We start from the raw sequence: 26,867 nt of genomic DNA on the forward strand, positions 1-26,867 counted from the left end.
GTGGCCCGGCAGCTCCCACATTTATTGACTACTTCCTTTGAACGAGGCTCTTGCTAATGCTTTACAAAAATATGTAAAGCTCATAAACTTGAGAGATAATTCTTTTATTTTTGGTGGAGATCAAAGTTCAATGAAATTTAAAATCTTGTCTGAATTCACAAAGCTAGGAAGTGGTGCCTCGTTCCCAACTTGACATTCTTCATGTCACATCACAAAGACTCTTAAATCAACAAGAAATATCAACTTCCAGAATTCAATAATATGTCAAAGAACAAATAAATAACTTTAAAAAAATCCCAGGTTAATCTTGAATACCAAATTATTATTTTTAAAAACTATATATATTTTATTGATTTTTTACAGAGAGGAAGAGAGAGAGAGAGTTAAAAACATCAATGAGAGAGAAACATCGATCAGCTGCCTCCTTCACAACCCCTACTGGGGATGTGCCCGCAACCAAGGTACATGCCCTTGACCGGAATCGAACCCAGGACCCTTCAGTCCGCAGGCCGACACTCTGTCCAATGAGCCAAACCGGTTTCGGCACCAAATTATTTTTGAATGTGCTATGAGTTGGGGCAGGGAAGGGGGGAGGGGTTACCAGTTACTTCTGCTTCCTAGTAGCTGCTTTCTTAAACATAAATGGAATTTTCCCCAAATGTTCTTAGTTTTATTGCCCATATCAGGAGAAAATGTGTAATGGAAAAAGTGCACAAGTCATACAAAACCATAAATATAATAAATCTTGAAATTGTCACCTAAAATACTACCTTTAGGAAAAGAAAATTCTCTTCCCTAACTCCAATCACCACAAAATACAGGCAACTTCCCTGGGCCTGTTTCATACCTTCAGTGCTCAGTGTCACATTAGGTGGGAACAGAGGAAACATATTAAGCTTACAAATGTATTCCCAGTCACTACATTATAATCCTTCTTTCCAAAACAATATATATATATATATATATATATATATATATATATATATGATTGCTATAATATTAAAAATCATGGCTGTGTTTAAAAATCCTGTCTATATGCTAACTTATTTAATATTGACATATGACATATGACATTTATGAACATTATTGAGGACACCACTTGTTAAATTCACTCTAACAAAATATTAGCAATTAATTTTCTTTTTATTTCACTAAATCAAAGGACATTATTTCTCAACATTCTTTGAATAGTGTTGAAGGTGACCCTGACTTAAAAAAATGTCAATAACACAGTGATGTTGTTTATATAATGATGTATACTTTAGGTGTTAGGTATTAAATGAAATGGAAAGGAGGCAAAGTTTTTAAGATCACATAACTAAACTGAGATGCATCAAAGGCATACTAATTTCCTATTTTCCGAGCAAGGCTACTCTAGGTGACTAAGAGAAAACAAGAGTTTGAATTAACCAACACAGTCCTCATTAAAAGAATAGCATTTGAGGAAGATATACAGAATGAATAAAAACAAATATTGATTCCCTTCTTTGAGATTCACTTTTCTCTTCTATAAAGCGAAAACCGCTGCCCTCCCCTGCAGGTCTGATCACCCCCAACTGCCCTCCCCTGCCGGTCATCTTGTGGTGGCCATCTTGTGTGAGGGTGTGATGGTCAATTTGCATATTACCTCTTGGATGTTAAATGTTTTGAGATATATTAAGGGAGAGAAGGCACTTCCTTTCTTCAAGTAGTTGAGCACTTATCAAGGGAAATTATTTATATATCCTATCTAATAAAGAGAGAATATGCCAATTGACACTCCTGCCATTGCAAATATGGTGACACCCACAGCCAATAAGGAGGGAATATGCTAATTGACTGCCCCTCAAAGATAGTGGTACCTAGAGCCATTAAAGAGGGAATATTCTAATCGACTGCCCCTCCCTCAAAGATGGCAGTGCACAGTCCGCTCAGCCCGCTGGGGCAGCAGGCACGTGGCAAAGTCAGGCACAACTTGCACGCTAGCCTCTGGAGTTCCCCCAGTCCACGCTGCCCCCAGCTGCCCAGGGCCAGCCCAAAGTATAGATAAGCTTCGGATGGCAGCTGCCCAACCACCCAGGGCTGCCCAAGGCTAAAGTAACCAAGGCCGGCCGAGGCTTGAGCTGCTGGCAGTGGCAGCAGCAGTGGTGTGATGGGGCACTGCCATCCCGATTACCAGGTCGCCTCCCGCCCCGGAGGGCTCCCAGACTGTGAGTGGGGGCAGGCCGTGCTGAGGGACCCCCCATCCAGCGGATGAATTTTCATGCCCTGGGCCTCTTGTAACTACATATATAAATAAATTTAATATGGAAAATGTGTGGCATTGATAATAAGTAATACATGAACAACAGGATAAGGTTAATTCCTAAAAGAATGATTTTAGAATAAAGTCCTGGGATAAATGGGTTTTGTCCTAATATCTTGAAAGATGGATTAGAACTTAAAAAAGTAACAGGTATAAATGTGGAAGATCAAACAATAAGGAAACAGTACAGTATTTGGGAAAAGTATACTGTAGGCTGGCAAAGTTAATGTAGTAAGAAGAAGAAAAGAACAGCCCTGGCAGGTTGCTCAGTTGGTTGGAGTGGCATCCTGAACACCAACAGATTGTGTCAGGGCACATACCTAGGTTTCAGGTTCGAGGTACATATGAGAGGCAACCAATCAATGTTTCTCTCTCACAATAATGTCTCCCTCCCTCCCTCTCTTCCTTCCACCTTCCTTCCCTCCCTTTCTCCTTCCTTCCCTTCCTATCTTTCTAAAATCAATAAATATATCCTCAGGTGAGGATTTTCTTTCTTTCTTTCTTTCTTTTTATTTTTTTTTAGGTGAGGATTTTTTTAAAAAGAGTAACAGACACACTGTGAGAAGCTTCTAAGCATAAGTTAAGGTGTCTAGATTGATTATATAGTCAAGAGAAATCCATCTAAAGTTTTAGTACATTCTGTCTACAACACTTCTTCATTTTCTATATAAACTGAATATTCCTTCAAGTTCAAATTTAACTTCCATAAGTTGCAAAGCAGTCAAAGGCTTCACTCTTTGTATCCACAGCACTCTGGGCTTACATGTGTCACAGTGAGTTCTAATTCCCAAACAGTCCATGGGAATTACTGTGAAGCTCCTTAGAAAACAGAAAACAAATACAAAAAAAACAACAAGGCACTATTTACCTTTTAGCCCCTCTGCAGTCTGAACAAACCAATTTACATCTTAAGAAGGAATGTCATAAGACCACCTTCTTATATTGTGATGAAATTCTATAAAAATATTTGTTTTTACTTTCCCAAGCATGTCATTAAGCTTCTCATAAGTGAGCTAAGTCTGCTAAGCATAAATAACTGATTTGCTAAGATATACTTTTAGAACAAAAAAAAAATGATATATAAAAATTATAAATGATATATCAAGTGATATATCAAAATTATAAAAGCATTATATAATCAACTGACTTTCATTAAATTAAATTCTGGAATATTTGAATATAGTCAAGTTTCCTTGTCTCCTCAGCCTTCAGCTTTCTTATTCTCATACATTCACCAGGAAAACCTTCAATAAGGTCAAACTGAGGTGCCTTCAAGTAAAAGTTTACTATAGTTCAATTCTGACAGCGTTGCTTTCCACAGAAGTGCTTCCCCCGTTCTCAGTTACAAATATTCCCAGTTGAGAATAAATAGGAAAACAGATTTTTAAGTGTTGTCAGTACCAACAATGTTGACATCTTCTTTTCAAACACCATCCCCCAATCCCTGCCTAATGAGTTTTCTAGGCAATTCCGAGAAGAATATGAAATGATTTAAAAGAAAATAATCAAGGTGGTGGCAACCAGACATTAATGAGTCAGTTTCTTTAGACAACTACAGTTATAACAACAGACCATAACTGGAAACAGGAAATATATTCTAATCTGGAGCCTTCAAACAGTGATTTTATAAAGAACCAATTAATAAAGCTAATATAGGACTATAAAAATTATTTTAAAAGACAGAAATAATTTTAAACTTTGAATCATTAAAATCCCAACAGAGTTTTTATGTAACTTCAAAAGATAATTTTAAAATTTATTCAACACTCTACCCCCTAATTTTTTTGGTGGGTGATTTCTTATCAGATGTCAAACCTATAAAGTGATACTTATGAAAGCGATGAAATAGTGGCACAAAAACAAAGTTAAATGAAGTAGTTCACCAGCAAGTTCAAAACTGAAGTCTCTACATATGGTAATCCTATATAATAAAAGCCTAATATGCAAATTGTCCCCTCACCTGGGTGTTCAACTAGGGGGGTGGGGCCAGCCAGCAGCTCCTCTCCCTGGCTGGCCCCACCCCAGACTGCCTCCCTCCCAAATTAGGAGCAGGGCTGGCCAACCAACCACCCACATCCTTTCCCCCTGGCTGGCCCAGCCCCAATTGGCCCTGATCAGGGCTGGCTGGCCGGACTCCACCCATGCACAAATTCATGCACTATACCTCTATTTTAGTATATAACAAAGGTGGCAGGCTAAGTGTGAAAATCACAAAACCTTCAATAAATGGTGAAGGGCCAATGTCTCCATTTGTGGGAGAGTCCTCAGATCCCTACATCTTTTCTGTATATATAAAAGCCTAATATACAAAGTGTCCCCTAAGGAGTTTGACCAGGAGACCAGGAGTTTGATTGCAGCCGGGGAAGGGAAGCCCCAGCTGGCAGCTAGCAGCCAGGGAAGGGAGGCCCCAGCTGTCCCTGATTACCAGCCAGGCCTAGGGACCCTACTCAGGCATGAATTTCATACACTGGGCCTCTAATATTCTGTAGAAGTAGATTTCATCTGAACTGAAAATAAAACACATAAGATATACTAGAAGAAAATATTAAGACACTATCTAATAATTTTAAGGGTGAGGAAAGCTTAATAGACATAAAAAGTGGTAAATTTTATACCATAAATATTTAAAATTTCTATAGGGAAAAAGATATGTTAAAATATGGTAGGGACAAAATATCAGTCTCATGTCACAAAAAGAGTAAATCATTGCTGGTATAATAAATTAGTTAGAAGACAATGATACTGATATAATAGCCATAATATATAAAAAATTATCAGGCAAAATGATATTAGTAAGTAATTTGAAAGAAACTTAAATGAACGGTACTTATAATTAACAATTCAACAACCTCTCTGCTAGTAGTCAAGGAAATGCAAATTAAAATAGTAAACTGTAATTATCAACAAAAAAGACTGACCAAAAAGAAAATTTCTGATAGCGATGCTTTAGGAAATATACTATTGGTGGTAGTAGAAACTGATATAGTCTTTTGAAAGAATGATTTGATAATATGTTTAAGCTTTTAATAAACTTAGTACATCTACTTTTAGAAATCCTATAGAAATAATCATACAAGTATTGCAATAACTTTATACTATTACTAGAGGCCCAGTGCATGAAATTGGTGCACAGTGTGATCCCTAGGCCTGGCTGGCAACTGAATCACAAGTGTCTGGCGAGGAAGGGCAGGTTCCAGCTGACCTCTGGGCCCTGGGAAGCTCCTGGGCCCCCAGTCCTCCACACACACCCCTCCATCTGTGTCACGGCACCACGTCACCTAAGTGCCCACGTGGAGATGTGGTAAACCTGGCTGGAAGCTGCAGGATGGGGTGCAGCGTGGGCCACTGGGCTGCCTAGCAGTGCCACACAGAATCCAGGCGGGCAGTGCACTCTCTCCTGGCCAGTCTCACAGACCAGCTCCTTCACAAACCCACGGGAGCCCAACTGGACCCTGTGGTCCCAAAGGCTGCAGCCTGGCTCACCTGGAAGAGGCCACGTGGGTGTGGGGTGGGCTCCTTGTGGGTGCCCAGCACCTGAGCACAGGGGCTTCTTGGCACGCGAGCCCTGGTGTACTGGGGGAGTGAGAGCAAGCTTGGCAGACACCCCGAATTCCCACTGCACCTGCATACCCATCACCCCTGCCTCCAGGTAGCCAGCAAGAGGTCACAGCCCCACCTGGGCACTGGGGGAAGTTGGTCGCTGTCACCCACCCCAGTTCTCCGTCCCAGCCTGGGGCCTGGCCCCAATCATACAATCATGGCCTGCTGACCACTGGTTGCCGTCTGTGACGCAATCAGTTGGAGCTGGGTCCCCCACCTGGGAGCCAAGCGGCAGTCCCAACCTCCCTCCCCTACTCCCCCGCCCCTGCCACCGCTGGTCAATGTCTGTGGGGCGATTGGGCTCCTGCTCACACCTGCCTTGGCCTGGCACCACCCATTCACCTCTCCAATATCCCACTGCAGTCCCACTCTCATCAGGGCCCATTGGAGCTGGCAGTGCCTCCACTGCCGCCCACTCTCAGTGCTGCATTGCTGACACCCTCCATGTTCCGCGCTGCCCCCTGGTGATCAGCGCATGTCATAGCGAGTGGTTAAACTCCAGGTTGAGGGGACAAGTTGCATATTAGGCTTTTATTATATAGGAAGGATATGATTATACATACATACATAAAGTTGCAATAAAAAATGATAGTACTGGGTAAATATTAGCTATGTGCCAAACATGGTTTATATACATCAATTCGCTTCATGCTCATAATAACCTTATAATATTAGGTCTGTTATTATCATCTTCATTTTGTAGATAAGGAAACCAAGGACCAGAGAGGTTAAGGAACTTACTTAAGGTCATAGAGGTGGCACAAGGATTCAGACCTAGGTGTTCTGGCTGCAAAATCTGAGATTTGAACAGCAGCCAAACTAAGATGTTTATTTTAATATTAAAGGCCTGGTGCACAAAATTTGGGCATTGGAAGGGGTCCCCTCAGTCCAGTCTGCACCCTCTCCAATCCGGGACGCCTCAGGGGATATCTGACGGCCGGATGTACCCAGGATCAGGCCTTAACCAGCCGTCAGACATTCCTCTCAAAATACGGGACTGCTGGCTCCTAATTTCTCACTTGCGTACCTGATAACCCCTAACTGTGCCCCCGCCCCCCGCGAGCCTGATCACCCCTAACTACCTCTGCCTGCCGGCCTGATCACCCCTAACTGCCCCCCCGCCAGCCTGGTTGTTCCCAACTGCCCCCCGCTGCTGGCCTGGTCACCCCACGCAGCCTGCTGTTTTCAGTTGTTACTGTGACAAAGTCCCGGACAATTTGCATATTCCTCTATCCTTAGTATAGATTGTTTACAATAGCAAAATACAGTACTGTTAATAGCCAATTGTACATGATTAGAGACTGGTATGTAAAAAATAAATGATATATTAAGTACATACAAACAAGTCACAAAAATGGCTTCACATACTTTCATTTCTATTTTAAAAACAACTTCTGGGTGTGGGTTTGAATACACATAGTATTCTTTCCTTTAGGCCTTTGTCTAGAAAAATTAAACATCAAATAGCAAATACTAATATCTTTGAATCAAATTAAGGAATGAGAAGGAAGTAAGACTTGCACTATTTTACATATTTTCATATTAGGTGACTTTGTTTTATAATTGGCATTGTACTATTTATTTAATTAAAAACAAATTTAACAAGTGAATAAACAAGCTAGTAGAAGCACCAGTTAGATAAGATGCTAATAAGATTGACACTGCTAGATCTACCCCCATGTGAATCAGTTAAGTTTACTGTGCCATAGATTAAAGAACTCTAAATCTGTGCCAATTGTTCCAAACATTGTACACTGATTATAATACAATAAGATTGGCATATATCATTGCAACAGTGTTCAATATCCTTAGTGAAAGTCAAACTGCTGGGATTCAAATGAAGCTCCACTATTTACTAGCTGTATGGCTTTAGGCAAGACTATGACCTCTCTCCATGTCTCGATTCCTCATTATAATAAACAGATAACATTTGCTGTATATGATTAAAATATTTGTCAAGTCCTTGTAATAATATTTGCACAAAACTAATATATATTCCTTTTGCTAGGTAAAAATAAATAACTTTAGAAATGTGCACTCAGATGTTAAGCTAAAAGCACTATCTCCTGATCCAAAGACATTAGTAACCTCTCCAAGATAAACTAAAGTGCATCATACATAATAAGAGGAAATAGTATTTTACAAAACTTTTTTAAGGCTATGTAGCTACATGTATGAATAATGTACCATAATATAAAATATGCTTCTCATAGTCAAAAGTGTGTCAAAGCTACTGCACTGAAGCACATCAGTGAGTGGCTAAAGCTTTATCTTCTGCAACCACATCCCGAGAACAAACCTCACCACATCAAGTCTGGGATCTTTCATCGAAAAGGGCTGCACAGTAAACCACTATTTTCAAACCTTAGCATACACAAAAATGTCCTGCTTTAAAGCAAATTCAAAACACTTTCTCTTCCTAAAATATATTTTCTATTATCTCTATATTAAATCCAGATAACTATTAATGTTTTAAAATATATTTTTATTGATTTCAGAGAGAAAGGGAGAGGGAGAGATAGAAATATCAGTGATGAGAGAGAATCATTGATTGGCTGTCTCCTGCATGCCCACTACTGGGGATTGAGCCCACAACCTGGGCATGTGCCCTTGACCAGAATCGAACCTGGGACCCTTTCATATGCAGGTCGACGCACTATCCACTGAGTAAAACTGGCTAGGGCAACTATTAATTTATTTTTAATTGGGACCAATCAATCCTCTCCCTCAAACTTTTTGCTGCCCTACCCTAAACTCATCTTGATTTAAGGCACCTTAATCCAAATTCTGATCTTTTGTAGGCTTATTTATAATTTTTAGAATTCTGTCATTTCAATACACAATACAATCAATCAGCTAAGAAAGTATAATGTCCTGCCAAAAGTGGGAATTTATTTTATTACCTGTAGTAACTCTACTTCTAAAATAAAAACATGATATATTATAATTGATGTATTAAAGTTAGATACTTGAAATTAGGTTTATTTCAGTATATAAATCAACTTTACTGGGCATATTTTAAACCTACCAGTCCTCAAAATATTTCCCCCAGTACACTGAGTCTCTCTTACACCATTTCTCCCACATCATGGCCATATAACCTGTTTAAAATGAAGTCCCAAGAACCCCTAACCTATCCCCACCCAAAATAAGAAGGCTAGAATTAACTTAGATCCTTTTCTTAATATCTCCTGGTTCCTTCTTACATTCAAGAAACAGTACATTGTACATCTTGTATAATTTCAATAAGAACCAATTTAGAAATTCTTCAGTTTAATCCCTTCACTCAAAAGATGATGAAATCTAGATCTAGAGAAGTAAAGTAACTTCCTCAGAGACACATGCTTTGGATTGAAATGACATATGATTATAGAACTGCTAACATCTTTTCATCAGCTTGAAAAAGTAGCCTAGGGTTATAATATTAATTAACCATATACATTAAAATTACATAACTGCAAGCAACTATTACATCATGTACTATTAAATATTTTACACGTTTTGTTAACATGTCTTCTAGAACTTTTCAAATAATTACTTAAGGTATTTAAATCTTATTTTACAAAAAAAAAAGCTTAACTCCAAAAGTAATACTTCCTTGTTACCATGTCACAGTTAAGGTTAAGATTCTTTAACGAATTAACCAGTACTTAAAATATAAGATCACAATTACTTCCATATTTTTAATATCTAGATTTCTATATTAATAAAGTTTTTCATACTCTCATTTAAAGTAAGTAATTTCTGATACAAATGAAGAGATCACAACAATAAATTTATTAAAATCCAAATTTTTTCTGGGTCTCATACCTGTTGTTCATCCTCCATGACGTTACTAGCAAACTCAAATACCAGGTCGTTCTGTTGGACAACAGCAGCCATAATAAAGCATTCCCCTTAGATGCACATTAGAAAACTTCCAAACAGGTTCAAGTATCAGGCAGCAAAATCCAGTGACAATTTGGGTAAAAAACAAAAACAAAACAAAACAAAAAAACTAAGTCTGTGAAGTTACAGTATACACAGGTTTTCTTTAGGAAAGGGGCTTCAAATTTTCTTGGTTTCAAAGTGTTTCAAATTTTCTGATATGCTATTCAAGCTGAGGCAATTTTTCTGAAATTTTTCTTCTCCAGAACTTCTTGGCCTGAAAAACAAAAGTTTAAGTTAGTTACAAAATCATACCCACTTAGAATATAACAAATGATACCAAGGACAATGTCTCCAAAGTATTTCTGTTAATATTTTTAAACAAAAACAACATGACTAATGAGCACACTTTTTTTTAAGTTAGGTAAATAATTTCTTTGAAGATTCTATTCCTGCTAAGATAAAATCACCTCATTACTGAAAATAAAGCCTTTCTCTCTAACTTCCAGTTAAATTACTGTTAAAATTATATATATATATATATATATATATATATATATATATATATATATATACACACACACACACACACACACACATACATACACACACACACACACACCTAGCAACAGCTAGGTTTATAATTACAATAAAGGGATATAAACAATTTTCTTCTTTTCACTAACTCAGCAAACCACATACACTGGAAATGCTACTTCATGAGTAATTTTATAATGTATTATTTTTGCCTTAATAGAAACATTCAGAAGTATCTCTATTAGATCTAATATATAAGGATTTAAAAATCTGTCTAATACCTTTAAAGTTTAGTAAGTAATATTTTAAGAGCTTATTAAAAATAAGCAGAAATTAAAGCCCGCTCTCTGTTCTTTAAAAAAGTTTCTGATAAGTAGAATGCTTTACCATGGTTAAGCCTGTCTTCAGTGGCTTCTTTTTGAATGCACTGAAATGTATCCTTATCTCTACCACAGGCTTGCAAGCAACAGGAAGGAAACAGCACTTGACCACGTCATGGCAAATTAGAACATGCAAAGAACTGCACTTTACAATAGTAGAAAAACAGAAGCACAACTTAAGAGTGAAAACAATTTCACAGTGGAGGGAGAAATGCTTAAAAAATACTGTCCAAAGATGTTTGCCTGTTTTTAAAAAAATTATCACTACTAACAAAAGTAAAAGGAAAATTTTAATTTAAAAAGTTTAATTTAAAAGTTTAATTTAAAAGTTTATTTTAATTTTATTAAATATTGTATCATATGCTTAAAGCCATAAATGAAAATGAAAAGACAAAGATATAAAAATATATCACATTAAATAGCATCTAATTCTTTGAAACAGCATTTATTTACAATTTAATTTTAAAGAGACAAGTTCAAGAATGAAACTGAGTTGCTGAATGAGTTTCCCTGAAAACTTAAATCCAGCTAGAGTGTGCTAGCCAAATCATACATTCAGTTTCCTTATTCAGGAAAGCCAATTCCCTATATATTCTGGACTCTAGAGGTCATCATAGCTGACTGTGTAGTCCCTAACGAGTTATTAAAATAAAATAAGGGTTAATAATTCAATTCAGGTGCTATTTCTACGGACTTAAACTGAATTTTAACCCAGCAGTTTCCCACATTCACCCATCCCACACCTTTTAATAATGAATTAACTCCAACATTAGGTATTCTTAGCACATTCAGGTAGTTTTTTTTAACAATGCACTATATCTAAAAGAGAAAAAAAAAAAGGGGCTTTGACCTAAATTGATCATAGACAGACATACACACATACACTAACATATGATCTTAGACAAACATTACTTATAATCTTTTCCTTTAAATTACCACCGACCCAATTCCTCTATCCTAGGTTTGCCCCTCCCAATGGTCCTCCACAGAAAATACTGTATTTCTTGCCTCCCTTCTCAACTTCTGATATTCCCATTCCAGGAACACCTATCCCATTTCTCAGCACCCATTCAAACCTTTTCCATTCTTCTCAACTGAAATACCATTTCTTTCACAAAGCTTCCTAACCTCTGTGTCTAGATTGATATGGACCTTTAAATACAGCACTTACTGGCTATGTCACAAAGTTAACATTAACTATACATTGTTTTACATTTGAAAATTATGTCCCCCTAACTAAACTGAATAAATGTTCCAGTGCCTACTATTTGCAAAACAATGTGCCAGGAACCAAGAAAATTAAAGAAAAACTTCTCTTGATTCTTTGGGTAAGTAAGCATTGTCTAAAATTTCTTCTGTACCTACCAAATTGTATGCCCATAGTAATAGCAGAATTATATTAATGACAGATACTGTTTTATAAATCAATCATTAGATATTTAAACTATTTCTATATATTTTCATTATAAACAATGACTGCAGTACTTTTAATAATAAAGAAACCATTATCCTAATAAAAATGTTTCTCTGTAAAAGGTTAAATTCCAAAATCTATTCCAAAATGCATTTGTTCATAAATACAAAGTGACACTGTACCAATGACCAATATGAACACACCTATGTAAAGTTAAGTTTCACTTTCTTTTCCACTGCAATACATACTTTTTCTTACTAGCACTTCCATACTGCTACTATGCTTTAATGTTTTTAAAAATCTCTAAGATAAAGATAAGCACCCAACATACACCTTATAGTACACAATAACAATGGACAGAAATAAACTAAAATTGAAATGAACTGCCCATTTTCATTAAGCCATGTTAGGATAGAGACACTTTTACTCTGGTTAGTAGCTTTTGTTCATCTATAATAATAAAAGTGTAAAAGGCTAACTGAACAGCCAAACAATCTTCCAGATGTCATTCTGGCCATCCTTCCAGAAGAAGGCAGAGGCAGAGGCAGTTAGGGGCTATCAGGTAGGCAGCCAGCAGTCCCGGATTGCGAGAGGAATGTCCAGTCACTGCCAGTTTAGGCCATATCCCGTAAGGATCCCTATGAGATCTGGCCTAGCCCAGGAGTCAGACATCTTCTGAGGGGTCCAGGATTGCGAGAGAGTGCAGGCCAGGCTGAGGGCCACTCCTCCGCCCATGCACAAATTTCATGCACCAGGCCTCTAGTTTAAATATGAAAGTTCATAAACGAAAAATGTGTCAGTAAAATTCTTCAACTATTTTATTGGATTAGGTCTTTGATTCCATTTTTTCACTCCCCTTTTTGCTCTTCCCTCTTCTCTGAATAATTATTTAACCTACACCAAGGTATCACCAGAGGTATCATTTATACATATTACAGGTACTTAAATAACAAAGCTCTTAAATAACAAAGGCCCCGTGGATTAAAATGTTTTTGGTAATAGATAAGAGTGAAAATCTAGATCAATAATTCAAGTTTTCATAAGTAAACTGAGTCTCTGTGCCCAAAGTCCCAGTTTGAAAGCACAACAGAACTACAACTAGAACCCTCATCCCCTAAATCAGGACTCTGTCCATGACTACATTATAAAGCCTTGCCTCTAAATCTACCCAAATATGTTATGCTTAGTAGTTTAGAACACAGATTTCTAAGCAAATACAGATATAAAATAGAGAAAATACAAAATTCCATCTCAAGTTCAGCTCCTGATCTCAAAATCCACTCACTGAGTGGTATATTAGATAAATTCACCTCAGTGTTCCTTCAAAGTAATGTGTCTAAAACATGTCCAAACTGAACTTATCATTTCATTCCTCAAAATTGCTCTTGTATGAATATACATAGATATTCAAAATGAGGAGAAATAAAGGCCATTTCTTTACTCTACAAATTGTAAGATCTTCAATACACTTAAAATTTGTTTTAATTTACTAACCACTAGCTATATATAGTATATCTGTGAACACTCTGCTGTGTTAATATTTTTCAAACACATTTCATTTTCAAAGGGTCACTTAGTCTTCAAAAAGTAAGAAAAAATATAAGTGAAAATTGTTCATTCAACACAGAGACATGAAGAGTTAACTTATTTGCACAGTTTTGTGAGGTCATCTAGTTGGGCATTTCCAAGTAATAAAAACTTCCCTATCTGTCTCTTTGACTTTTAACTAGGTCAGGACCATATTCTTATTCTTCAAAGAGATATGCCAGAGGAATGTCTCAGAAATAAGGTTCCTAACTTCTTATCTCCCAAAAAAGCTTCAGATTTAAGGTAAAATAGTATAGCAAGCAAATCAAGAGCATAGAGTCAGACAACTTGGGTTTGAAACTTCTGCACTGTGACCTTAAACAAGTAAGTTAGTGTCCACCTCTTTTGCAAAATAGACATGAGCCATAGTTGCCTCATTTTGTGAAATGGGTATAATAGATAACACCAAAATCTAGAATTGAAAAGATAAGATGTGCAGAATGCCTGGCATATAAATTTCACTCAATAGACATTAGCTTCATTATAGTCTAAGTATAGTGCAAGAGATGTAATAGGTGTATTCCAGGTAACTAATTATTCCTTAAGTTTCATTTCCACACTTCCTAGGAGTCTTGTTTACCACAGCTATTTGCCAGACTCCAACAAAGAACACCAGAGCCCATTACCAACAAAAGTATAATTCCATTCCAGTGCCTAAAAAATTTGACAACTATTTGATAAACCCAGATGCTTTAGGGCTAGGACCTCACCCTGTCTGGCAAGCTTCTCTTAACACAAGAGTTCCATTATGCCTGTTCCAAACAAAATGAATTTACTGGATTGTAAACATAAAACCTTGAGCCACATTAGCTACTATAACCAATCAAGTACTTAATTTGTATTTAATGTATTATAAAAGATTTCAGGCATTATAAAAATATATGATTGGCACTAGTTGGTTTGGCTCAGTTGATAGAGCCTCGGCCTGTGGACTGAAAGGTCTCAGGTTCAATTCCAGTCAAGAGCACATGCCCAGGTTGCAGGCTCAATTCCCAGTAGAGCACGTGCAGGAGGCAGACAATCAATGATTCCCTCTCATCATTAATGTTTCTATCTCTCTCTCCCTCTCCCTAACTCTCTGAATTCAATTAAAAATAAATTTAAAAACATATATGATCATCAAAGTCAGTTTTAAATACTTCAAACACTTGTCTTCTTAATCCCTGACTAAACGCAAATTTAGGTTTTCTGCAAAAGGGTTTTAAACACAGGCCAAGGTCTAAAAACCCGTTAATTAGCCGAAACCGGTTTGGCTCAGTGGATAGAGCGTCAGCCTGCGGACTGAAGGGTCCAGGGTTCGATTCTGGTCAAGGGCATGTATGTTGGTTGCGGGCACATCCCCAGTAGGGGGTGTGCAGGAGGCAGCTGGTCGATGTTTCTCTCACATCAATGTTTCTAGCTCTCAATCCCTCTCTCTTCCTCTCTGTAAAAAATCAATAAAATATATTAAAAAAATAAAATAAAAACCCGTTAATTAATAACTATATTAAAAATCACTGTTACTCTTTGAAAGCAACTAGGCCACCAACTCATTATACGCCATATAAAAATTGATAAATAAAAAGAACCAAACAAACAAAAAAGCAAAAAGGGTTTTATCTAAGACAATTATGGTTCAAAGAAGGTAAAATTCATCAGTTTAAAGCAAAGGAATGACTACTTTTAATTTGAATGATTTCTTCTCATAAAGCATTCAGATAGTGTTTGTGTTTAGGAGTGTCTGTGTGTGTGTGTGTGTGTGTGTGTGCGCGCGCGCACACATGTGAGCGAGTGTATTTATAGGGTTGGAAGTATCTAGAAAACTGGAATTCCGTAAAAACCCTAGATGCTAAATACCTGAACAGAAAGTATTTTTACATTAAGTGGTAATCTAATAAATAACCCTTATCACCATATTGATATACCTATTATAAGTAGGTGTATTTGGGGGGGAAAAAACACATTACATTGAAAGAAATGCAACAGAAATTAAAGAAAAGTAGAATAAGAAAAGTGAGAGAAAAGAAGCTATGAAAATAAGAAGCAATAAACTATAAACTGTAATGACTGGAATTCTTGTATAATAGACCATAGTTAGTCTTTTTTTATTTTCTAGTATGGTAGAATGCTTTATGAAAATAATAAATGAGTGGTATCAAAATAAATTCTGTACAGCCTTCCAAGGGGCTGCCTATTATAAAAGAATAGAATCACACAATTTTAGAGCTGAAAAAATCTAAGAATTACTTAGGACAATGCATTCATTGAACAGCTAATTAATTTGGATTAGAGCATTCTGATTTGCCCAAAGTCAGACAGTTAATGGCAACAAAAGCAATAGAGGCTTTAGTTCCTAGTCATGCCCCTTTGTCTACATTAATAGAATTTCATTAGTATTTTTCTTTTGTAGAATATCTGGGGAAAAAAGAATTCCCTTACACAAATATATATAGCAATGGTCTCTACAATATTTCATGCAACTTCTTGATTTCTGTTAAATCATTTTCAATATTTTTACCTGAAAAAAATGAAGGAGTTTGTAGATTTTTCTCATATTGCTTTAAAGTTTAACGTTTTACTATTGTTCTTTCCCAAGTACTATCATATCAAACCATCTTGCTTTACATTGACTCAGCTTAAAAAAATGAAAAGGAAACATTACTAAGCCTTTTTATAAAGCTACCATAACTTAGTAACTCTTTTTTTTTTTTTTAATATATTTTATTGATATTTTACAGAGAGGAGGACCGGAGAGAGATAGAGAGCTAGAAACATCGATGAGAGAGAAACATTGACCAGCTGCCTCCTGCACACCCCCTATCGGGGATGTGCCCGCAACCAATGTGCATGCCCTTGACCGGAATTGAACCTGGGACCCTTCAGTCTGCAGACCAACGCTCTACCACTGAGCCAAACCGGTTTCGGCCTTAGTAACTCTTTTAAATACTTTAGAATTCCAGTGACATTTTTATTGCTAGTTCTTGAACATTACTGTCACTTACATTTAAAAATTTGTGGATCTAGAAAAAAGACAGCCATACCAAAATGTGGTTAGTTGTGAAATCAGATTTGAACTTCCCCAAAAAGGATAGTCTCTCAGTTCCTACTAAGGAAACAAACAAACAAAAAAAGAAGCCAGTTGTAAAATAAATCTCACTATATAGCCCGCTCTAAATCATGTATTCTATACACAAAATAGAAGGGGGAAATACAAGTTAATGTCACTAGAGAAATGAATTGCAACTTAATTCAAAAAGAAAATGTTTCTATACACTAACCTTTAAATTACAATTATTTTAAATATTCAGGAATTTAAGAAAAAAAATAACGTTTTAAAATATGTTCTTAGAATCCATACAAGTACTACCCTGTTTCCCCGAAAATAACACAGTATTTTATATTAATTTTTTCTCCCAAAGTTGCGCTAGGTCTTATTTTCAGGGGATATTTTATCTTTCCATGCACTAGGTCTTATTTTCAGAGGATGTCTTATTTTCGGGGAAACACGGTATAAATTACCACCAATATCTTTTAAGTAACTATCCTGCTTTAGGTATCTTTCATTGCAAGTGTGGGGGGCAGGTAAGGGGAAGTAAAAGTATCTGGAACTTTTTCAAAGACAGTTTTATTTTTGCTTGAATGAAACACAAATTTATGTTTTTCAATAGAAAGTCTCAGTTAAGCTTCTGGTGACATATGCAAAACTGAATCAGGTCTTGGAAACCTGAATAAATTCACCTTATTTCAATAATGTTAGAATTTAAAAACAACAACAGCAACAACAAAAACCCACAAAGTCAATATGATCAAGCCGAACAGGCTGACTTTTCTATGCTTTCACCTTTATGCTGACTCCCAGATGAACAGTTCCAGGACTCTGAGGGCAGACCTGAAATTCCAGTTCTTTCACATTGTTCTCCACTTTCCGTCATTGGCCACTTGGGCCTGCCTGGTGTCAGATTACACTCTGGTAGCATTTATAGCACTTGCAGAACAGCCAAACAGATCACATACCTACACCTGTCCATACCTGTGGTCTCAAGATTAACCCTTCTTTTGAGCATGTTCTGAAAACAAAAGAATTTAAAACCAAAGAGAAATACTGAATGGTAAACAGATACTGCTTTAATTTTGGCCATGAAAAAAAGTTTAACTTCTTTCTGAAAAGGTTGAAAATGATAATTTTCACAATGTTATTAATTGGTGCTTTTTATTTTGCAAAAAGAAACTTTCTTCTCTCTAGCCCCCTAAATCAAAAACACACCTATCAAGAAAATACATGCTAAAATACACTTTATCACAATAACCTATCTGGGTATTTAAAAAGTTTCTCTCTATAACATACAAGAATCAACCTAGAAGGAAATTGTTTCATTTCTATGGTTATTTCCCTTTTGAATATTTTCATTTTCTTAGAAGATAAACTCTAGTGCAGTGGTTTTCAACTGGTGCGCCATAAGAATTTTTAAACTATGCAATACCTAACTATTTAGTCAGAGGCACTGACCTCTTTTCTCTCAGACTGTCAAATAAAAAAAAAATGACAACAGCCAACACAACAACAGCCATCTGTTGTGAATGAATCAAAATTATGGTTTTCTTGTCAGATTGGCAAAAATATTGGTAACAAGATTTTAATAATTATGTGTGCCATGAGATGAAAAAGATTGAAAATTGCTGCTGTAGTGCAATGATTCCCCCATCTGAGAACAGCAGATTCTCATTAGTAATAGTGTTTCACTCTGGCCCCAATTGAAGGGGAAAAGCTAGAGATATGTTGTTCAAAGTCCCCTAGGAGATTTGGCTACATAACATAACTCTCCCAACTCCCATATTACACAATACTCTTCTAGAAGAAACTCTATTAAACCATCAGTACCACTCTTACAAAGAAACACATCATAAGCTGAAAGCAAAATATAAAAGTCATATAAATAGCTTAATGGACATGAATTCACATTAAGTGATAGTTGCTGTTCATTGTATTCAATTGATGGGTTCTTACTACTTTTACTCTCGCTCCCCTCCAGTGGCTTTTCACCCTATAGGAAGAGTAATTTACCAAAAAGGAAAATACAATAAACTCACTCCTGTACTTAAAGCTAATCAATGACTTCCACTACCTATAGGAAAAAACTTCAAATCCATTAACAGGGCTTAAGTGGCTCTTCATGATGTTGCAAAAGGTTTGAGAAAAACATGTCCAGCCAGATTTGTAAACAGGATATCTGAACATCTTGGCTGTAAAAGTAGACAGGAATCTTCTTTAGAACAAGCTTTAAAATGTCACAATTTTAATACTCTTAACTTCCATCTCAAAATCAGGTATTACAGCATTTCTGTATTTTATAGTCTCTCGTGGCCCCCTACCCCACCCCAGTATTAAAGAAGCCAAAGCCAGCCTTGCCCCAGTTCCCCCTAAAACCCTGTACTGTAGTGCCCCTTTCCCAGGTTTCTGTCTGTGCTCATTGCCATGTTCAATCCAGATTTCTCCATGTATTCATGGATGATCATAATCTTTTTCTGTGGTCATGGGGTTCTCTTCCAAATCATAGTGGAACCAGACTTAAATTCCAGGGAAGCAGAACATTTTCACCTTTTCCCAAGTTACCAACAAATTAGAAAGACTTTAAGATTCCTTGTGCACAAAACTTCTGGCTCCCATATGTGAGAATGGCCTACTATTTCAGAGTGCAACCCTTTTCTTCTTTAAATAATAAGCTATTGTCCTGGCTGGAGTGGCCTCAGTTGGTTGGAGCATGGTCCCATACACCAAAAGGTGGTGGGTTCGATCCCTTTCATGGCAGGAGGCAACCCATCCATATTTCTCTCTCACATGGATGTTTCTTTTCCACATTGATCTTTTTCACAATTAGGGATGACCAGCCCTGCAGGGGAGGGCAGTTGGGGGTGACCAGGCCAGCAGGGGAGGGCAGTTAGGGGCGACCAGACTGGTAGGGGAGGGCAGTTACGGATGACCAGGCCAGCAGGGAAGAGCAGTTAGGGGCAATCAGGCTAGCAGGGGACCAGTTAGGCGTTGATCAGGCTGGCAGGCAGAAGTGATTCGTGCAATCAGGCAGGCAGGCAGGCAGGCAGGCAGGCAAGTGGTTGGGAGCGAGCCGTCCTGGATTGTGAGAGGGATGTCCAACTGCCAGTATAGGCCTGATCCCGGTGGGCAGTTGGACATCCCTTGAGGGGTCCCAGATTGGAGAGGGTGCAGGCTGGGCTGAGGGACACACACACACACACACACACACACACACACAAACACACAAACACACAGTGCATGAATTTCATGCATCGAGCCTCTAGTTTTCCAACAATTCTGGTACTCCATGTGAAGATCATTAAGATGGGATTCTTCCTACAATCATCTTCACAACTCTCTGGCACTTACCTAATATAAACTCAATGGCACCAAAAAAACTAGAAGTACCGAAACTATAACATGAGAGATGAAAAGGAGAAGTAGAAACCAGGGCTAGTATTGTAACATTTGCTTATTATAATACAGATATGTAGTAATTATAAATTATACATGTTAAGTATATTTTCCTATTGCACAAATCTTAGAAGTAAACATTAAATAGTATTCATAATATGAAAATTTATAATACAGAAGTTAAAATTTTAGGTCTTTAATTTTTCATAATATAATTTCTCAATCAATTTTTAAACCATTTTAATCTATTTCAGTTACTATTAACTAAAAAGTGTGTCAACACCCCTTGCCTTGGTTTTTTTCTAATAGAAACAGTTTTATTATACTTAATTGATATATACCAACAGCTAATCAAAAGATCCCACAGTACCCATTTTCTAGAGAAACCATGCTTCTATTGATTGACTGGGTGGTAAAAAGTTGATGAATATTTATGGCACTTTCCCTAAGCTCAGTACTATGGTAAAAAAGAGAGAAAGAATGCATGAACTTATTACCATAAAGTTTAAAATGTATTTCAGGAAATAAGACCAAGACAGATGATTTAATATAATGAAAGCTAGTATTTCATTAAATGCCTGAGCTGGTCAGTCCTGCCAGCATTTCAGAAGAGGGGACAGTCATACAGGCCAAGAAAATACTTTCCAGATAAGGAAGGGCCAAAACTCAACCTTAAAGGAAAGTGGGGTGTGATAGGTGGATAGTAGAGAAAGTAGGGGAGATTAGGGGGGAGGAGGAATTGCTGGTAGAGAGGGAGTCAGGGAGGAGAGAAGAGATTGGAGATAGTAGCTTGACAAGAGCTAAGAGTTGATAATGGGAAATAGTAGAAAACTCATTTAGTAAAGCAAAACTAAATTATGGAGAAATAGAAAGCAGGGCTAGTATTATGGAGAACCTTTAAAGTCAGTGGAATTTAGGCTTGCCTTGGGAAGCGGAAAGTTCCTGGAGGGTTTCAAATCAGATTGCAACAGAGTGTGGTCCCTATGTTTACAAAGCCCAAAGCAAGTCACATATGTGGGGATCTGGTAACTACCATCCAAAAATGATGAGAACAGCTTAAACAAACATTCCATAGCTTTATTGCTACACTGATAGCTTCAAACCACCAAGGGTATACTACCCTCCTTAAATTCTTCATTAATTGCTTATAAGAGACTATCAACAATGGCTTTGGAAAATTTATTTAAAACAAACAAAAATAACTTAACTAAATTTACTTCAAGTTTTTGTTCTTTGCCTACAAATTAGAAACAGAAAAATAAAATTTTCAAAAAGATATGACTCATTACCATATAACCTTTCTTACAGGTTATTCAACTGAATATCAAATTGCCATTCATCCCTTTGGATACTAGTGAAACTTTGAAATACATGAACTAGTTACATCTATAGATAATTATATCTTATTTCATATTAAATATTTTAAATAGATAATGGTGATATAGTTACTAGTACTCAATGAAAAAGATGTGATATCCATGACAAATAAAGGTTTCTTAGTTACTTAATAGAGACTTGCTATAACCAACATTCAAGGAATTTTTACTTTCTTCCAGGATGTTTAGAGAGATGAAAATATCTAGTTGATCAATTAAGGCTGTATTAAACCTGATGCTTCATTGGAGGCATTTTCTGCTTTATGGCAGTGTCTTACTCTTGGATAATTTAAGAATTCAAAGTTGCCTTTGTAGATATAACCAGCACTAATTAGATTTTTTAAAAATACTTCAATATAAAGACAGCCCCAGAAATTGTACAACAGCACAATAAAGTTCATTTATGTTATCATTCGTTAGTAATACCTAATGTTTAACATGTGTTTTACAATTTACAAAGCAAAACTTATATACTACTTTAAGAACCACTGATGTTTTTGCAGATACAAAAAACAATAGAATCCTTAAGGAGTGTAAGAGGTGATAGTAAGTGAGAAAGTAAATATGTAGAAGAAAGTAATAGCTACCATTTACATGTGCCAGGTCCTACACTGTATCTGTCATTTAATCTTCAGATCAATAAAATGAACCTCACTTTATATATATGAGGATATAAGGATTGAAAGAGCGAACAAAATAAGGTCAGGGACTATGTCATGGTCATCATCATACTCCCCTATTTTACACAGATGGTCCCTGATAAACATCTGTCAAAGGAATATACAAGGTGTTCAGAGGGAGTTTGGGCACTTGTCTAACTTCAGCTCATGCTCATTCATTTATTCACCCACTCAACAATACCCCCTCAGTTCCTACAATATGCCAGACTCTACTCTAAATGCTAGGGACACAGCAGTGAACTAAACAGAACAAAATTTCTGCCTTCATGGGGTTTCTAATCTAGTGATCCTAATCAGAACAGTATGTTCCCCCCTCAAAATATTCTGCATTTAAAATGTGGGATTCTCAGGCAATACTGACTATTATTTCACAACCTATGAATATAAATTTCTGCCAGTCTCCTTCAATGTTTCTCCCATAGCCTCTCAAACCCTGATATTGAACACAGAAATGTGACCTTTCCTACCATAGTGGAGAGCAAGAACTGTGGGAGAAATGCTTTACCTTTCAGACAGCATGTAGTAAGTACATAAGGAAAGGGGGAAAGGAATTCTGGGGAGAGGTGGGAGAGATAAAGCTAAATCCAAAGGCAGATTTCCTCCAGGCAATGTTGATTAACCTAGAGGCACTTCAGGGCCCCCATTTCACTTTAATTTGTTGTTGTTAATACTTAATTGAGGATATTTTTTCCATTGATCTTTAGACAGAGTGGAAGGGAGGGAGAGATTGAGAGATGGAGAGAGGGGGAGAGGGAGAGAGAGAGAAGCATCTTTGTAAGATAGACACATTGATCAGCTGTTTCTTGCACGTGTCCCCACCAGGGCTGGGATGGAACCTACAACCCAGTTACATGCCCTTGACTGGGAAGCCAACCCTCTACTCTTTGTTTCATAGCCGATGCTCTAACCACACTGGCCAGGGTTCACTTTAATTTTAAATTAGACTTTGAATGAATTAAAACTTAACAACAACAATTAAGAATATTGGGAGTTTTTAAAATTCCCTTTACAAATATAAACACTTCAGAGAAGAAGAGAAAATTCTTCCTTTATTTGTTTTTTTCCTATATTAGATGGCCTTCAGAAAGTCTTTATCTGTGCTGTTTATATTCTTTTATTTATTTAGCAAGTGCTCACTAGGAACTTGTCTACCAGATAGGAAAGAGACAGTGGCTAAGACATACATAGTCTTTCCCTATGGGCAATCACAGTTCATTACACAATACAGCAGAAGTGGATACAAAACTTATTCTCCCATGTTATTAGATGATTATTTACTATGCCCCATCTCTTAAGATTACAAACTTCCTGAGAGGAAAAGACATTTACATTTTTTTCTATATGTTCATTATTATCTAACATCATTTAAGAGAATATTAAGAGGGTGGAGTTGGGAATTAGGTGGAGGAGAGCTATGGGGGAGGAGGACAGAAAGAGGAACACCTGTAATAATCTGTACAATAAAGATTTATTATTTTTTTTTTTAAAAAAGAGTACATTGGGTTGAAAGTCAAATTAGACCACATGATCAAAGGTTATTTACTTCTGTTAATAAAAAATATTTACTTACTGAAAAAGATTATAGTGTTTTCAAATATCCTTTTAGCATTTTATAGAATTTCAAATGATGTACTCCCTTGCTAGAACAAACGGATTCTAGGCTTCCCTGACTATCTGCAACTGATACATGCACATGTATTTTCTTAATCAAACAGAGAAATTCACCCACACCACCAACAAATGGCACAAAATAGTAAGCCCACATTTAAAAGGGCACTCAACAATCCTTATGAACTATTTTCCACATCTAGCCAAAATCAGACTTCAACAAACAAAAGAATTACTTAGTTTATTCTTTTAAAACTCTTTAAAAATGAAATTCATATAGCTTTATAATTTTTACTTCAATCTTTAAAAAGCATATTTAAATCCTTAGATTTGACTTTATTTTTCATTTGATCACTTAAATTTTATTTTTAAAAATAAGATAGTAACATATCAATTTTCAGCTAGCAAAACTATTAACACATGAACTTTTTAAACATATATCTAGCATAGGCAAGTCCAAAGTTTTCCTTGCAAAAAATCTTGCTCTGTTAATAGTAAGACTGTAATTTACAAGCCAAAAATCACTGAGGAACATAAGGCTTAGAAACAAGAACAGAGAACAATCTAGGGAGAAGCAAATATTGTTAAAGGGAATCATTCCTTCTATTCAGTGAAGAAATCAGATTGAAGATCTAGACATTTTCTTCAGATTAATCTAAAGACAAAAGACTTTTTTGATGCTCAGCAATCTAAGAAACTAAAGTATTCTCAGCTACACTATTTTAGTGGGCCAATATATAGAGTGTTCCCAAATATATATATACACACACACTTTGAGTAATTATAAAGTTAGTGTTTAGTAAAATACATTTCATTTTCAAAATTGAGCTATCAGCTGTTAACAATGTATATACATTTTGGGGGGATACCCTATAATATCACCACTTTTAACTAGGATGGAAACACTAATAATTTCACTAAGATATTTGATTTCTATAAATAACAAAAACAAGAAAGAAATCAAAATGAAATTATTTCTTACAATTAAACATAAAGGAATACTGTAGAAAAGAGCCACGTTACAGTTCTTTAATCAGCCTGTCAATTTTAAAATGAAGAAAAGCAATTTGGGCCATGTATTTAGTCATCCAATAAGTATTTATGAAATCTACTATATGCTAAGTACTGGGTATACAAAAATAAAGTAGTTCACTGCCTAAAAAAGAAAAGAAAAAGGAAAACAGATAAATACAGAACAATGTAAATGAATAAGTCAATCAAGTAATGAAGGAGTAGAGAGAAAGGAAAAATTACTTGTGAGAACCTGAGAAAACTTTTCTAAAAAAGTTACATGTGGGACATTTCGTTAGGGAGAAGTAAGATCATTTTTTTCAAAGTAGAGAGAATGTGAGGGGGAAGTAGTGAGGGCAGGGAACATGCCAGGTAGAAGGAGCAAAAGTATACTTAATAGCTTGAATCGCTTAATAATAGATGAAATAGCAATTTATTGAAAAACAAACCAAAAAACCCCCACAAACCTTTTCTTCCTAAAAGGACATAAGATTTAGCATCAGAAGCACTGCATTCAAATCCTAGGTCTGGCTGGGTCAGTGTGGCTCAGCTGGTTGAGCATTGTCCCATGCACCAAGAAGCCATTAATTTGATTCCAGTTCAAGGCACAAGCCCAGAGTTGAGAACTCTACCCCCACTAGGGGATGTACGGAAAGCAGCCAATCGATGTTTCATTTCATTGATGTTTCTATCTCCCTGTCCCTTCCTCTCCCTCTAAAAACAAAAATCAATAAAAACATATTTAAAAATAGAGAAAAAAAGAAAATCCTAGTTCTGCCATTTACTAATTATATTTTCTTATCTAAGTCAACCCTATGACTTCTTTCATTACTTTAAAGTTGTACCATAAAATGCTTTAAAAGTATTAGAGAATCGTGATACACCCAAATACAAAAATACTTAGAATACTAAAATTTCAAGATCAAAATGTTAGCTTATCATTTCATACCATATACAAAGAGCCAATCTTTTACAGCCTATAAAAATTTCACAAAAGTAAACACATTCTGAATTATGCAAGTTATGTTTTCTATATATAATACATCTAATTGTAATCTATACATTCCATAGAATACAAAATAAGCCTACAACATACCCAAATTAACAAGTGACAAAAGTTTAATGAAACAAGCTTTATACTTAACTGGTCTCACTAATGGGAAATTAAAGCAGCAAGTGTACAGCTGTGTCTCTGTTCCTTTCATCGTGGTTTAACTGACAGGAAGCAGAGAACAAGATATGGTATACAAATGTCAAGTATTTCCTGCCTTCTCTGCTACATCTTTATGTCTTGTTTTATAAATAGTCCAATAGGTTATGTGAAAATGTGTCAAAATATGGTGCCAGAAACATAACATACAAATGGTGAAGAGTGTTTATGAAAACAAATAAAAAAGGTATTTTAAGGTTGGGATCCAAGTTCATAAGGTACACAAAGATTCAGTTTAATGAAAAGGTGTTCTTAATAGTAAGTATCTTACAAATAAATACTTGAAAATCATAATGATTGAGGGGAAAAAAAAAAATCTAATGTCTGAATAATAGAATAATCCCTCAAACTAGTTCACCCAACTGGTTAGATAAGTAACACCTGACCACTCCCTCAACCTCTGCGATTACTCTCAAAAAAGATAAGTACCACCCCCACTTGCCAACCCACAAAAAAGCCTTCAAGCAACTGACTCAAAAAAAACCCAGGACAGATAGCTTGCCTCTTTGATCTTTGGTCATTTCTACCATGGCTTGTCAGCAGTCTTCTGATAACTTGTATCCCCCCAAACAAACTATATCTCTACTCCTTTGCCTACTTCCCTGTGTATCCCAACTTGACTCACATCATTTATTCACTTATGTTCAACTTTCAACTATACACAAACCAAATAAAACTCTTTTCAGAAGGTGCATAAATCATGTGTAATGTAAAGCATGGTGACTACAGTCAATAACATTGTAGTGAATATTTATTTTTTAATATATTTTATTGATTTTGTACAGAGAGGAAGGGAGAGAGATAGAGAGTAGAAACATCAATGAGAGAGTGTCATGGATCAGCTGCCTCTTGCACACCCCCTACTGGGGATATGCCCGCAACCAAGGTACAT

General features: G+C 36.3%; 1 protein-coding gene across 6 annotated transcripts in view; it reads right to left on the minus strand.

Annotated features, from left to right (window-relative positions):
• ELF1 (E74 like ETS transcription factor 1) overlaps positions 1-26,867 on the minus strand; it is a 99,209-nt gene that overhangs the window by 35,393 nt on the left and 36,949 nt on the right. For 4 of the 6 annotated variants that reach the window (XM_084876557.1, XM_084876553.1, XM_084876556.1 and 1 more), the window contains exon 2: positions 9,695-10,028. In XM_084876557.1, coding sequence (XP_084732683.1) covers positions 9,695-9,766 — 72 coding nt within the window. In that variant the 5' untranslated portion in view covers positions 9,767-10,028. Of the gene's footprint in view, positions 1-9,694; positions 10,029-10,675; positions 10,718-26,867 lie in introns of those variants that run through there. The other 2 variants (XM_084876555.1, XM_084876558.1) reach the window with 2 other exon arrangements.

Source organism: Pipistrellus hanaki (genome assembly GCF_964339955.1).
Source record: "Pipistrellus hanaki genome assembly, chromosome: 3".
NCBI lineage: Eukaryota > Metazoa > Chordata > Mammalia > Chiroptera > Vespertilionidae > Pipistrellus > Pipistrellus hanaki.